This window comes from Cygnus olor, chromosome 19 (assembly GCF_009769625.2).
Source record: "Cygnus olor isolate bCygOlo1 chromosome 19, bCygOlo1.pri.v2, whole genome shotgun sequence".
NCBI classification, from domain to species: domain Eukaryota; kingdom Metazoa; phylum Chordata; class Aves; order Anseriformes; family Anatidae; genus Cygnus; species Cygnus olor.
Window position 1 is genome coordinate 1,460,658 of NC_049187.1, and position 14,376 is coordinate 1,475,033.

Genomic DNA, 14,376 nt, shown 5'->3' on the forward strand with positions numbered 1-14,376 from the left:
TTCCCACAGTATCTAGTGAGGAAGCCAGCCCTGTCGCACTGGAAACATTGGCCGGCGTGGTGCTCATCAGCCATGTTCGGCTTCTAAAGCAGGAAGACAGAGCATTGTAAAGCAGATTATACTGATTTGCTTTCGCACAGTGCAGCAAGCGGCAGAAACAGGAAACATCACAATGGTCTTCAGTGTACCGGAGATGTCTCAATTGTTATACTCAGCAATACGCCTGTTCCTATTAATGTGCCATTCAGTTATTTAGGAGACCAACAGAAAATCTCTGCCAAAAGGGACAGGCATCTTTTCGCTTGTTCCACCCACCTTTGAAGCAGCCCTACCCAAACCAGGAGGGCGAGCTGCCTGAAAACCGACTGCGCTGGATTCCGGGCGTACGGGGAGCGGTCCAGCGTGGCGCAGACAAACATCCCCTTCGGAGAGGCTCCACCAGATGTGATCTAGCCAAGTTATTACGGCAACAAGGAAATAAGTGGCAGAAAACTGCTCACGAAATCCAACTGCTGTGCCTGAGGTTAGGAGCCACATTCCTGTGCCGAGCTGCAAACAGACCTCGGTGCACGGAGCCGCCGCTGCGCCGCCGCGACAAGCAGCACGAAGGTGATTTCTTCAAGGAGGAGAACAAGAGCAGGGCTGTTCAGCAGCCTTTGAGAGCAGCCAGGAACCGCACGTGCAATGAAGCAGATGCTGACCGACAAGTGCTTCAGCAAGGAACAATTTCTTTTGTCCTTTTCTTAGAAACAAACGCTGCTAAGAACAAACTCAACAAATCCCAGAGAAGCTCAATAGCTTTTCTAACCAGTTTGTGCCCTCCGTGTCCCTCTTCCTCCTCACCGTTTCTGCCCCCACTAAACAGGTTAGTGAATGAATCTGGGAGCAGAAAAGTTGTTGGAAATGGGAAATAAGAGATGGGCAGCCCGCAGTGCCATTGCAGATCCCCAGCACCAAGGCTCACACATCGCGGGACAGGTGGAGAGCTGCAGCTCAACGCCAGAGCTCCCTGTGTGGCTGGAGAAAATCACAGGAAGTAAAAAAAATCATCCTGAAAATTATTTCTTTTGGAGGAGCAGCCACGCTCTGGATTAATCCCTCTTGTTCAGAGCCACGGAACCACACAGAGATGTCAGCTCACACAACTACAGAGTAAGTCTGGGCTGGAAGCAGCCTCTGGCCATCTCCGTTCCGCGCCCCTGCCCAAAGCACCCAGGTCAGGGTGCTCAGTGCTGTGTCCATTCGAGTCCTGAACACCTCCAAGGATGGAGGTCCCACAGCCTCTCTGGGCATTTGACCACCCTCATCACAGGAAAGCTGTTCCCCCAGTTTTCCACGAGCCCCGTCCGGCAACACCCGCTGCCTGGGGCTGCCAGAGCCCTGCGCGGCCGGAGGCGGGCGGCCATGCACAAGACAAGCCCGTGGCCAAAGAGTGACCACACCAAAGAAGGAACAAGGTGGGACTGGGCCTGTGGCCAAGAAGTGGCTCCACTGTAGGAAATAGGATGTGGTAGAGCAATTTGCTCGTTCCTCTTTTGACCCCGAGTAGCTATGGCCACCATAGCCACACAGCCTCAAAATTTCATCTCAAGATAACTCATTTCAAGACAAGCCCCTGCCCTAAAAGCCCTCCGTGAACCCTCAACAGGATGTGAAAGCCCAACCAAGGTGAAGTGAGCAAGGGCACAGCCCACAGCCTCCCACCAAAGCCAGGGTTTGCTCTTTCCTCCCTGACGGGGCGTGCGGGGGGAGCGATGCTAGCAGAGGGAAACCGTGGGCGGCCGAAGGGAGAAGTAGCGAAGCAAAGGTCAGTAGGGCTCAGCCAGCCTCTCCTGGAGACAACTTCTGAGCTCTCTCGAGGCACCGTGGGGGAAAACCTCAAAACTTTGTTTCTTTTCTCAGCAAGCCCCCGCTGTAGGCAGGGTAACAGCGGTGAGGTGAGCAGCCCAGCAGAGCAAGACCCCAGGGAGCGCCAGTCCCAAATTGCTCAGGCAGGGCTCCGAAGCTGTGCCACCCAAGTGTCCCCAGGGCATGGAGCTCCCGGGGACTGGGTTAATGCAGGGCTGGGAAGGGTGCTGCTGTACCTGCACCCCAACAAAGGACGATCTGGCAGCATGAGCTGGCCAGCACTGCTGCGTACTGGAAGCAATGGGACAGGGGGGTGCTATCCTGTTGCTGGCCAGGTGGCTTTACAGCTAGCAGCCCAGAAAATGACCCAAACACCTCCAGCTGCTGCCACAGACACTCACCCTCCTGAAGCTTCACGCTCTGCAGGTAGAGAGGGTTCCTCAGCACGTTGCAGCGCCCGGGCTCATCCTCCTTGGTGAAGAGCAGCAGGTCTGAGTACACGAAGAGAGTCACCTGGATGGCACAAGAGCAGTAAAGAAGGTATCAGGAACTCATCTCTTGGCACTCAGTGTCTTGGAAAGGTCCTCCAACCCGAGGAGATGCACCAGCCATGAGAGGCAGCCCAGACACCCCCGCCTTACGGGTCTGGTTGCTGCTACACCCCTCGGGGTGCTGCAAGCAAGCCTCAGACAAGGCTCCCCCAGCTTGGCAGCCACCTACCGAGGCTTGTGGAGTCCTGTGACAGAAGGGATAAACCTGCCCGACAGTGCAGCGCCGCACAAACACACCCTCTCTGCTCTCTCGTGTCACTTCCCATTTACATAAGTTATAAATCAGGGGAGCAGGAGGAGAGAATGAGTTACCAACTAATCCCAGCACGCCGCAGAATTTGCAGCCTAAAAGCAAACGTGGTCTCCCTGAACACACTCACGGAGGAGCCTCTCCCTGTTTTCACTCTTTGCATGCCCTCTTTTGTTCCCTTTGAGGGAAAAAAAAAATAAAATATTTATTTTTTTTTTAACAAAAGCAGAACCCACAAGAACGGTTGCAGGGAGCAAACTTGATACCTTTTAAACACCACTGACAGGTAGAAAGCAAACACTGAACTGCACGTCTGCCCAGCTCTGTGCTTGAGCAGCCACTCAAGTGTCCTGGGAGCTACTCCAGAGCAGTAGTATGTGCTCACAACTCAAAAGGCAGATTTTGTTCTGCTTCTGGCTCTTGCCTGAGGTTGCTCGTTCAATCAGTACAGATTATTGTGTTTTTTTAAATGGAAGAATCAGCTCCTCCGCCGTACTGGAGATCCTTGACCCAGAAACCTGGTTGGGGTGAGTGGCCTGGTGCAATCGCTGTGCCAGGAGCTGAGGTTTGAGCCTGTCCAGCTCTTCGGCAGAAGGTGGGGGCATGCGACAAAGCTTAGAAGATGCCAGGAAGGGGCTGCAACATGCCAGGGGGCACACTGATGCTGGACCCTCTGCATAACGCCGAACCATGCTCTGCTCTGGTCTCAGGACACAGCACATGAGCACAGAGCTGCTTTTAGCCACTCCTCAGGATGCTCCCAAATGCCTCCCAGCACAAAAGGAGAGCACTTTGCAACACCGAGCAGCAGCAAGGAGGGTTTTGTGGCCTTTTAGCAACTCATTTGCAAAAGCAGAAAACAACCCAGCATCCCGGGGGCTGGCACCACTGCCACCACCAAGTCACCCTCTGAAAGGTGACTTTGCCCAGGACAGGGTCTGAGTCACTGTTTATGGGGACGCATTCCCGGTACAGTTTGTCTCCGTGCCCGGCGGCTGACGGGCACATGTCAGGAGGGGGACGAGCTGGGCAGCAATTTATCACACGGCGCTGAGTCGCGTGTCAGGACAGCGCATCTGACTTTGCAACCAAAATCAGGCCCTTCCCACACGATTTCTCCTTGCTGTGCAAATTCGTTTTTGTGGGATTCTTAATAAGCAGAAAGCTACCAGCATAGCTTTAATGGACAATTAAACCAGGGAGTGTCTGTTTCTCTCTGTATTATTTGGAAAATCCCTTCCCCTTGCTCTCAACACAGCGTTGGCCTAGTGCCCACATTTCCCCTCTTCATTACTTCTGACATTATTGTTACTAATACAAGGAACAACAAAGTACAAACCACACTATAAACTTTCTCCCATGCCTCTCTTGCTCCACGCAGTACCCTTTCTGCGACATGCCTCAGTGCCACCCCAGGACCCTCGGTCTCAATGAGATGTTCAGGCATGCTGAGAAGAGGAGCTCAGCAAAGCCAAGGAAGTAAAACCACGACCAGCAAGCGATAAGAGTAGAAATGGAGGAAAGAATACGCACACCTAACTCACAAGGAATTTTAAAGGGAAAGAAAAGGGGACAGAAGAACTAGCAGGGAAAAAATACTACTTTGAAACCAAACGGATTTAAATGGGGAATCATGGCAACATAAACACATGCGAAGTCTTCGCGGGTACCATTGTGCTTTTACGGGAAGATGGGACTGATTGAATTCAGGACGCAGAGGAGATAAAAGCACGGTTGGTGCTGGTTAAGTAAGAGCATCTCTATTAGATGCTGCTTCCAGGAAGACATTTGATATCAAAGCAGCTCCGCACAGCAGGGAGGTTTACAGAAGTTGGGGGGGGGGCACAATGCGAGGGTGCCCCTCGCAGGCACGCAGCTGAAGCCCACCGACAGCACCCCAGTGCTGCAAGGCAGGGCTCCAGCTGGCCCCGCTGGTGGAGGTAGGAGCGAGACCCCACTGCAGGGCTGAGCACGGAGCCTGGAGCCCTGGCGACCCTTGGGCAGCAGCCAGGAGGTGGGAGAAGAGGCGAGGGCTGGAGCCAGCCGGCCAGGGATGCACCCAGGGCTGCCCCCACACTGCCGCCGAGGTGCAGCGTGCCCCTAACAGCCCCTTGCAGACAGGTCTGGTACCTGCCACGATGCACCACAGTGCTCACAAAACCCAAAGAGCAAACAAAAAATAAAACACAGCGCCTGCACTCATCCAGGCATGGCACAGAATCCACCAGAGCTGCTCCTCAGAGAGTTTGAGTATCTTTGTCTGTTTTCCAGAACTAACTTCACACTCTAAAATGAAAAAGAAAACGAATGGGATGATGAAAGGACTCCTCTGAAGGCGGAGACAGGCACACCTGTGTTATTACTAGAGTGGAGCATGGCCACATGGCAGTCATCACACCGACATTTCAGTGGGAGTGAGTAGATTTTACAGGAAAAAACGTTTGGAGAGGCTGACACTGATGTCTCAGAAACTGTGCATCAGTGTGTGCTTGCTCCACAGCAAGCAGCAAAGACCCTTCTGCGGATAGATTTGACTAACTACAGAACTTAACTAGCAAAACATTGTTACAGAAGGAAGAGGTACATTTAAAGAGTTTCATAAAAGAAAACATGAGAAAATGAAAGCCAGGAGGGGAGGTGGGAAGTGCTGGGTTATGTGCTTCCCCAGGAGGGGAACAGGGGACCAGCGCCGCGGAGCCCTGCTGCAGGAAGGGGGAAGCGATGGCCGTGCCTCGTCAAGCAAAACACGGTAAAAAAACGTAACAAAAAGGTGCTCAGGAATTAAGCCTTGCAGCCAAAGCACCTTCGCAGTCAGGCTTAAGAACTTTCCTCCTAAGCCTGTCCTCTTCTGCATACCTACGCACGGCCGCTGCTGTTTGGGGTAGGGCAGGGAGGGGTCTGCAGCCGGTAGCTGCAGCGGTGCATCAGCACGGCCCCGGCAGGACGGGTCAGTGCCAACCCTGCCTGCTGACACAGCTCCCCCTCTCCAGCAGCAGTTTCACAGCCATGCCCAGCAAAGCAGAGGGAGCTGAGGAAGCGAAGTGAAGCAGAGGCAAAGCGAAGAAGAGATCTTCCATGACAGAGCTCTCAGATGCTGATCACACAGTGGTGATCGCCTGCATCACTGGCCAGAGATTGCTGTCTGCAGTTGGCTAGAGCAAGCCCAGGTATCTCGATCACACATCTTTCCCTAGGACTGATCCACATATATTTTGTATCCCTTTACTAGTACTGGATTCTTCTCCAAAAGAAATGGGTGCAACCTCAAAGTCCAGTTAGAACAGCATGAGGGTTGTATCTGCAAGGCTCACGTGTCCCCAGTCACTGGGATGGCCTAAATGAATGAAGCTTTCTTAATCTTCCTCAAATTTTTCAAATCTGGAGTTATCCTCAGGGCTGTCTGGGGGACCCATGCAAATCTCATATACTCTAGGAAGCAGACATGACTGGTGGACTCACCAGACCACGAATAACGCTGCTCCCCGCATACAGGCTGCTAACACCCACTCACTTCTATTTGCTGCTCCCCAATCACATGCTTCAAAGTCACAGCTTTCTGGGCTACAGCTCTGCACAGCCAGTAATTCACTTGGTTTTCACAGAGACCACAGGAACGGGAGCACACAAACAAAAATAATCAAGTTTCCACAGCTTAGTACATCGACATCAGTCAGCTGAGCCCCAGTCTAAGTACAGAAGTGGTCTAAGTTTGTGGGCAGGGTAGGTGCACACACACTGGGCACGGTGCTTTGGAGATGGGCAGGAACTCCCCAGGTCAGGGAAACTTTATCAGGTTCAGTATATGCTAAAGCCTTTGAGTCGCTGCTTGCCATGCTACAGCCCTAGCCCTCTAACCATGATCCTGGATTTTGACTTCCGAATGGGCCCGTACTAAATAGATGTTCTCCTACCAAGACATCCCAAGCCTTTCAGCCCACAATGCATTTACCCTTTTACAACCTCACACATTTTTTCTGTCAAGATTATCGGCAAGGGGGCTATATACTCAGCAAGGAGTTTATATGCTCAGCTAGACTTTGATGAAGACACAACACCACACTTCCTCAAAGCAGATCCATGGCGATGATTTCACCCGTCAATCTTGAGCCTCACCTTGGCTTACTGGAATCAAACCCTTTTCTACTGTGAGCTTTTGGGGAGAGCAAGCACTGAAGGCTTCAACGGGTTGTGCGCCTATGCTCAAACACAAGTATAAGCAGTGGCTGAGCAGATGGGGAAATGGCGTCACCCAATTCAGAAATGATGAAGATGAGGACATAAAGAGGCAGTGGAGAAGAAGGAATGGAGTGTGTAGGACTAATGTGGTGGAGGGAGGAGGTGAACACAAGCTTCTGATATTGTCAGCCAAATGAAGCTGTCTAAAAAAAGACTGAAAATAGGATCTTGAAACATCTGTGCCAGGGAGTAGGGTTTTAGTCAATCCATTGTGTTGGCCAAACCCAGCCACCCAATGAAACAAGGAACTGGCAACTCCATCAATGGCCAGGAGGGCCAAGAATTTGCATTCAACACCTAGGAAAAACAACAAAAGGCCATTGCCCTGCAGAGAAGGGCCTAAAGCCTGGGTGTGCTGGTCTCTGTTCACCAGACTCCTGGCAGAGCTGGGGCTTTCAGGGTTCAAGGGAGGACCGTCCTGACCTGCAGACCCTGCCAGGATGGCAGAGAGCTGAGAAGGGGTTGAGTGTGGTCTGTGGTGTGAAAGTACCACAGGGCATCGGGAAATTGCCTCCAGGTATGTTAGAAAGGCACCAAGAAGGACAAAACTCACATTTGACACCTTGAGCACAGTCGCCTGCATCACGCAGGTTCCTCTGGCACTCCGCAGGCTGGAGGGATTTCAGAAGACTGTAAAAGCGGGAATTGCAACAAAGTCTAGACAGGATGTGATTAAGGCCTGAATAAGGATTGCCCCAGAGGTAAGGTCAGGGAAAGGACAGATTCTGGCAAGCCTCCAGAGAGATAGGTTGACTCCTTTAGGAGATGGGAGAGAGCTTGCTCAGTGACAAGGATGCATTGCCAGGCATGGAAACTGCCAAGGGGAAAAGATTCTGGTTTAAAGAATAAAAATGAGACGTAATCTCCATTTCCAGCCCCTTCACCTGGGCTCTCTTCCCTCAAGCCACTCAAGCAAAGCAGAATAACAAGAAGTCCTGCAAACCACAGGAGCAGTGGTCCAGTTTGAGAGAGGCTGCAAGGGGAGAAGCAATGGAAAAATGGGAAGATACAAGGAGCAAGGTAGAAAGGACCCGTCAGAAACAAGACGGCCTCTGTTGAGGCAGCAGAGAAGCCTGGAATGGGAGTGAGCTCAAGTGAAGAGAGAAGTCGGAGCCCTTCTGAACCAGGGAATCTCTGTTGCGGCCAGGCTACTTTAGGTCCTGCTGGCCTCAGAAGTTTCTCTCACAGCCTGTCAGGACTAAAGCAGACACCCTTGCCTTGCTCCACCAGAGAAGGGAGGTCTCTGGCCTTCCAGAAAAGTACACACCGATTCCTTGAAGCTCTGCAAAGCCCTGCTGCGACGCTGTAAGTGACGTACTGCAGACATTCCCAGGGATGTGGCTGATATCCCGGGGTCCTACCTACAGCTGCTGGCTCCTGACAGTACCAGGCTCAGCATCACACCCCAGTTCATGCTGAGGGAAAGACTCCTGCCTGCCAAAGCAGATGCTGCCACATGCTTGTTCCCATTCAGGGCTTCTATTTTTTTATTCTGCGCTTAGTCACAGCTTCTTGCCTTGCCCCTCTGCCAGGCGTTCACAGATACTACAGCCTCAAGGCACCATCATTCTCAAAGGCTGTCTCACGTTCCTGGCCAGTGTACAGCATCCTGCCCTTTCCTGGCAGCAGCTCCAATTGGGAAATCCTCTTCCAGCCTCACGCTCATCCTTAGGGCATCATAAGCAAACAGAGTCATTTCCCTGAGACAACCTCCTCCTAATCCTGTCCGCAGATAGGTCACCAAAATGGCTAAGGTGGCCATTTGGTGACCAAGCAGCACACCTCCTTCAAACATGCTTGTCCTGAGACTCTCCATCATCTAAATATGGACATCCTCATGCACACGTGCTTCACCCCAGCTAAAAAATGATGTGAGTTACTCATAATTATTTTACATTTGGCTGCTTTTTCAGGCCTCTGAGTCTGACCTGAAGGCAAGTAACTCCAAACCATCCAGGAGAAGCATCCCGACTTCAAGCTAGCCACCACATTTCCAAGCCATCGCAGCACAGCTGTGTTGCACAGCCTTGCGTTTATCTGACTCTTCATTCAGGCAGGTGCCCAGAAGACCCTGAACAGCAAAGAACAGCAGGACAGACAGGGGAAGAGTTTTATTTACAAATGAGTGACAAGTTCCCTAATGGGTGATACAATTTTTCACAGAGCTTGGCAGGAAAAAAAAATAAAAAAAGAATCAAGTCAAAATAAGAGATGAATTACATGTTGAAAACCAGAGGAACAGTGAGAGAAGTCACTCAATGCAATCTTGAATGGTTTTGTACAAATCATTTCTGGGATTCTGCCACCCAAAAGTGTTACACAGAAACTAAGATAAGTAAAAGTTCCTCTGTGGTTCTGTGAAGATGACACATAGTTCAGTCCAACTAAATTCAAAATATTCTGTACAGTGTATCCTGAAAAGGTCCCAAAAGAAACTGTAGTTTCCTTCAGCACTAGTGAGCAGTGCACGAGTGGGTTGTCCCAGCTGCACTGTTCACTGAGACACCTTCTCTGTCCCACGTTGCACAGTTTGCAGATTTTACAGCTAGAAGCGAGCAAGGCCAACAGAAAATGTACTCAACATTTCAAAATTCTGCCAGTTTGGATGTTGAGAGCTGTCAAATACATGGGTTCAGCATGCAACCAAAACTTAGTTGTTTCCCCAGATTTTTAATAGCTTTCTAATAATGTTGCAGAAAAGAAGCTGAAATAACACAAAGGAGAGGATTTTGGAAAGGACACGAGACCTGCTTCATGAACTAAATTTCTAAGAAGCCCTGTGATGTGTTCTATGGCTAGATCTCTAAACCGGCACAAAATATTCTTAAACTCCCTCTTCCTGAGTCTGAGACTAGCATGAATTTGCCCTGCACACAAGAAAGAGCTGACTTCTACCAAAAAGGACATATCAACGTTTAGTTTATCCCATGGTAAACTGACTACAAGTTTTGCCAAATATCATAGTCATAGAAGTACTGCACAGGAGACCATTTCCCTTCTCAATCTACTACATGAACACAGAAAAGCGAGTTTAGAAAGCTCAGACAGAGTGGAAAGTGTCTTACCTGTATAGTCCTGCTTCTGCTCTCATGAAGAAGCAGCTCCTCTGACAGAAGCAGAGTCCGGGCTGGGTTGCAAAGATCTAAGGGCTACGTTTGAAAGGAAAATGAAAAAAAAAAAAAAAAAGAAAGAAAAAGAAAGAAACAGTCAAACCTTCCACTGGAAGTGTGGTTTGCCAGAAAAACTTTCCACCCACCAAACCCACTTCGTCTTCACTTCAAGCTGTAACTCATTCAGGGAGAGCCGCCCCACGCTGCCCTCAAAAGGACAGAGAGCCTGCAGTCCAGCACCACAACAGAAAAGAAAACCTTACACCTAACACCTACGTCAGGCTCATCTATAAAAAGACAATAATCAGCTGCTCGCTGCTTTGTACTTTAACAGCTCTGCACCACGCAGGCTGGGTTATGGGTGCTCTTCAGCAGGAAGCACAACCACAGCAGCAGCACGTTAGGTTCCCACCTCCCTCAGACGTTTGCTACACGATTTTATGGATGCCTCTCACGTAAGTTTAAGCGCCTTTAAGAAGGCTGGCCTTGCCATGCCACATCCAGCTCGCAGGTCAGCGCCTCCAGCTTGTCTCGGTTTCACACCAGAGCAGAGCAGGAGAGGTTGAGCTGTCCCGGCTGCTGCCCAGCCCGGGCAGCCCAGCGCAGTCCTCGGAGGATCCTCCGGAGCAGCACGGCCAGCAGGCGGGGGCGAGGGAACCCTGCACAGGGGCCGTGCAGGACGAGACCGTGCAAAGCGTAAAAACCACTTCCTGAAGTGGCAGAAATGGCCCAGACTCAACCTAAGACGAATTTTGGCCAGATGAGTAAATAGCCAGGAGTGCTAACTGTGTTCCTACCCAACACCAAATGGAGCGCGCAGCCGTGGCTGGTGTTAATGTCAGCGGCCACCCAGGTGCTGCTGGGGAGGACAGAGGTGAGCACGAGGCCAGCCCCCAACACCAGCCCGTCTGCCCCTGAGGAGTTCCCCGTCTCAGGCCAGAGTCACAGACAACAGAGATCATGGGTTTGAGCCCAAAGCAGACGGCCTGAGCTGACACGATAGTATCGCTGCTAACAGGAGGATCGATGGCCTCCCACAGCCTCAGAGATGCTGTATCCATCAGTAATGTCCCCAAATATACAGACCTTCTGGGGTTTTGGCCATATGAAGGGCAAAAATGGAAGGCACGGAAGTAGTTACAGCTACCACCACCACATTTAGGGTGTGATTTTATTAAAGTCGTTTGTGGAACTGGGGAGTGAGAACATCCTCTGCCAAGACACTACTGCTCTGGATCCTTGCCAATTATTTTAGTGCTGGCCACCAACTGGACTACAAAAACCTTATCCACACACTAATAACAGCACGAAGAACCCACATTGATCTTCAGTTGCACCAAGCTGGTTGCTGAAGCCTGAACACTGGTATACCTTCTCCTGTTTCAAGCAAGCACCCAAGGGCCTGACTTGAAAGCTGAAAAGGCAAAGTCCAGCTTGGGCAGGACACAGCTCCCTTAGAGAAAGTACCTGGCACTGTGCTGAGCACAGCCAGCCCTGGGGAAGAGAGCTGAGGCTGACAGGGGATCCACGCATTGGTATGTACTTCCAATGTACTTCCAGCCACACTCACCTGCACGAAGACGGGGAATACCAGCACTTTGGGAGCCAGCGTCACGTACGTGCCGTAGCTGGAGTGCGGGATGTGTGGCCTCACTATGGTACAGTTCTGGTAGTTCCCATAGCTCTTCATTGTCTGCACAGTCTTCATCAGCCTGGATTTTCTCCCAGAGCCCATGTGTGACTTCCCTTTGCATCCATTTCCTGGCCCAAGAGAGGAAGCAGAAGTGCACAGAAAATCAGAAGAGAGCTCTCGCAGAGCTACTGCACGTCGCTGGCGCGGCTCCTGCTCTCGCAGGCTGGAGGATGGCACAAAATCTAATGGGAACAGCTGGAGCCTGGAGCTGCAGGGACATTCATCACTCTGCTGTCAAAGCCTCTTGGGGTTTCATGAAATAACAGCACTGACTTCATTTTTCCTAATGCAAAATGAGATGCCCCGTCACGTTTACGCACAATCAAGAGCTACGTTCTTGCTGGACCAGGACTCCACTGGGTTACCCCTCAGCACCAACACATCCATGTGCACACAAACACGAACCCAAAGTCACAGCCACCCCAGCTGCAGGCCAGCACATCTTCCTGCGTTTGGGTGTATGCTGTCTTCTGCACAGTTTATGAATACAGTGCTTCAGAGAAAGAGACGTGGTGCGATTATATATACCTCCCTATGCAGTAGCGAGGGCACAACATAAAAAATAAAGAAAAAGAACAACCCCAAACACAACCTGAATCACACAAGCACCGAGGAGGTTCCCCTTTCCCCCCATCAGGAAATAGCTGACTGCACCACCGAACTACAGCCATTCCCTTTCCAGTGGGGGAAAATCATCTATGATTAACTCTGGGTGGGGAAAGAACACTGGAAACGTAAGCCCTGGGACGTTTTTATCCACAGAAGTCCTGCCTGTGCTGAATTCAGGGTATGGCAGTTAGAAAAGTACAGGAATTTCACATCATGGGGTGGGGTTGATGCTTTTAATCACAGCTTTTAGAAGACATTCAGATTAGAGAAAGGGACAGAAGCGATGAACACATTCATGCACAAGGGATCAAGCCATGTCTTTCCAAATCATTCCGGGATGTGATGGTTACTCAGATATGGGGGTGACTTTGAAAAGGATGACCCCAGTTTGCATGAGGCTGGCACAACATCATCCACTGTCTTTCAGCATCACATTTTGGTGCTGGAAGAAGTCCGAGCAGCCTGACTGGCTTTTCGCTCTGTCCCACTTTACCACAAAAAGCCATCATCCTCACTCAGTAGAGGGATTACACAGAAGTGGTGTAACCCAGCCTCAGCTGGGCGAGCACAGCTATGACTTCTCCCAGCAAGCCAACTCCAGCTCCCACGGCCACTCCACGCCTGCAGCCTGCATTGCTCAAGGCCAGGAGACATTAGGTGATATGCCAGACCAGTCCCAGAATCTCTAAAATAATTGATAACTCTCTGATTAAAAGCACTATGGATTATTCTTGTTCCATACTACCTGCTGCTTGAGTGAGCCCTTCCTCCCCCTATTGCTGGGTAATGGTTGCCGTATAGGATTTCTAAACCACTTCGTCCCGGCCTTTGAATACATCCAGCCAGCTCCCAGCAGCATTTTGCCTCACGAGTGCAGGCACAGGACACAGAGTGCCCTGAGGATGCTGTCCCTGGGCAGAAACTATCTCTGCGTTGAGGTGAGAGCATCACAGGCTGTTGGGAGCTGGTGCCTCTACTCACAAGCACCTATGAGCACCAAAACAGTTCAGTGGGCAGCAGTGCTGAGGATGCCTTTACATATCTCCTCTTCCCTAGACCCATTAGATGGAGCCAAGGGGAGACCAACAGACAGGACCAGAACCAGATGGGAGGTGCCCAGCAGCCCTCTGTGCTGCTCTGCTCTCTGGTGCATGAGGACAGCACGGCTGCCAGCAGGGAGCAGCTCTGCAACATTTCCTCCTGAGAGCACAAGATCCATCAGGCCCCAGAGCCTTAGCACCCTCTGGTCAACCCTGCTCTGTCCTAAAACTCACAGGCAACAACTCCCATGGGAAATGAATGTGTCTCTAACCAAAAATTCAAGCTTTCTTCTGAAGAAACCCCTCTGAAAACTTACAGCATCTCCTCCCTCCAACAGCTGATGAGCCAAAGCAGCTCAGGTCCAGCAGGTACACCAGGCGAGAAGCTGGAGCATTAGCCCAGGACCCTCACCCACGGCGATGTCTCAGGACCATGAGGAGCAAACCCTCCTGCAGCCCACACTGGACGGGTGCCGCAGCAGAGACCCCCGAGCAGCCCCATGCCCTTCCTCCCATCACAGCAGCTTTCAGCGTGGTGGCTTCTGCCTCTGCACCACAACAAACACCCATAGCCTTCCTGAACAGAAATGGGCCAAAATGTTTCTGAACGTGGCTCAGAGTAGATAGGGTCTGGTCCAAAGCAAACATATGAACCTACCCAACGTATATTCCACTAAGTATTAGGAAGTAGTGTGTTTACTTTCAGATAAATGCCAGCAGAGCCAGACCACGCTCTGCTGGCAATCCAAACCCGCTGTTTTGCTTTAACAGCCTGCCTTGCAGGGGGGCAGTTCTCGTGACCCAGGGGTTGTTTCCACCTCTGACTACAATAATTCTGACATTTTCTCCTTCCTTTTCTCATGGTTGCAGTGCCAGATAAAAATCAAAGCACAAGAGACAGCCCAACACAGGACAGATATAAACTGTCTGGGCCACTCTGGGTTTGCTTTTCCACTTATCCCTAAATCACCTCATTTCATTTGAGGCATTCATCACCTGCACAAGTCCCGTTTTCTGCACGCTGGCACAGAAAGGCATC

At 51.0% G+C, this 14,376-nt stretch overlaps 1 protein-coding gene across 4 annotated transcripts in view; it reads right to left on the reverse strand.

Annotated features, from left to right (window-relative positions):
* RGS3 (regulator of G protein signaling 3) overlaps nt 1–14,376 on the reverse strand; it is a 73,873-nt gene that overhangs the window by 39,525 nt on the left and 19,972 nt on the right. For 3 of the 4 annotated variants that reach the window (XM_040531713.1, XM_040531714.1, XM_040531715.1), the window contains 3 exons: nt 11,566–11,756; nt 9,951–10,034; nt 2,250–2,361 (listed from right to left, as the gene is read on the reverse strand). In XM_040531713.1, coding sequence (XP_040387647.1) covers nt 2,250–2,361; nt 9,951–10,034; nt 11,566–11,756 — 387 coding nt within the window. Of the gene's footprint in view, nt 1–2,249; nt 2,362–2,568; nt 2,593–9,950; nt 10,035–11,565; nt 11,757–14,376 lie in introns of those variants that run through there. The other variant, XM_040531716.1, reaches the window with a different exon arrangement.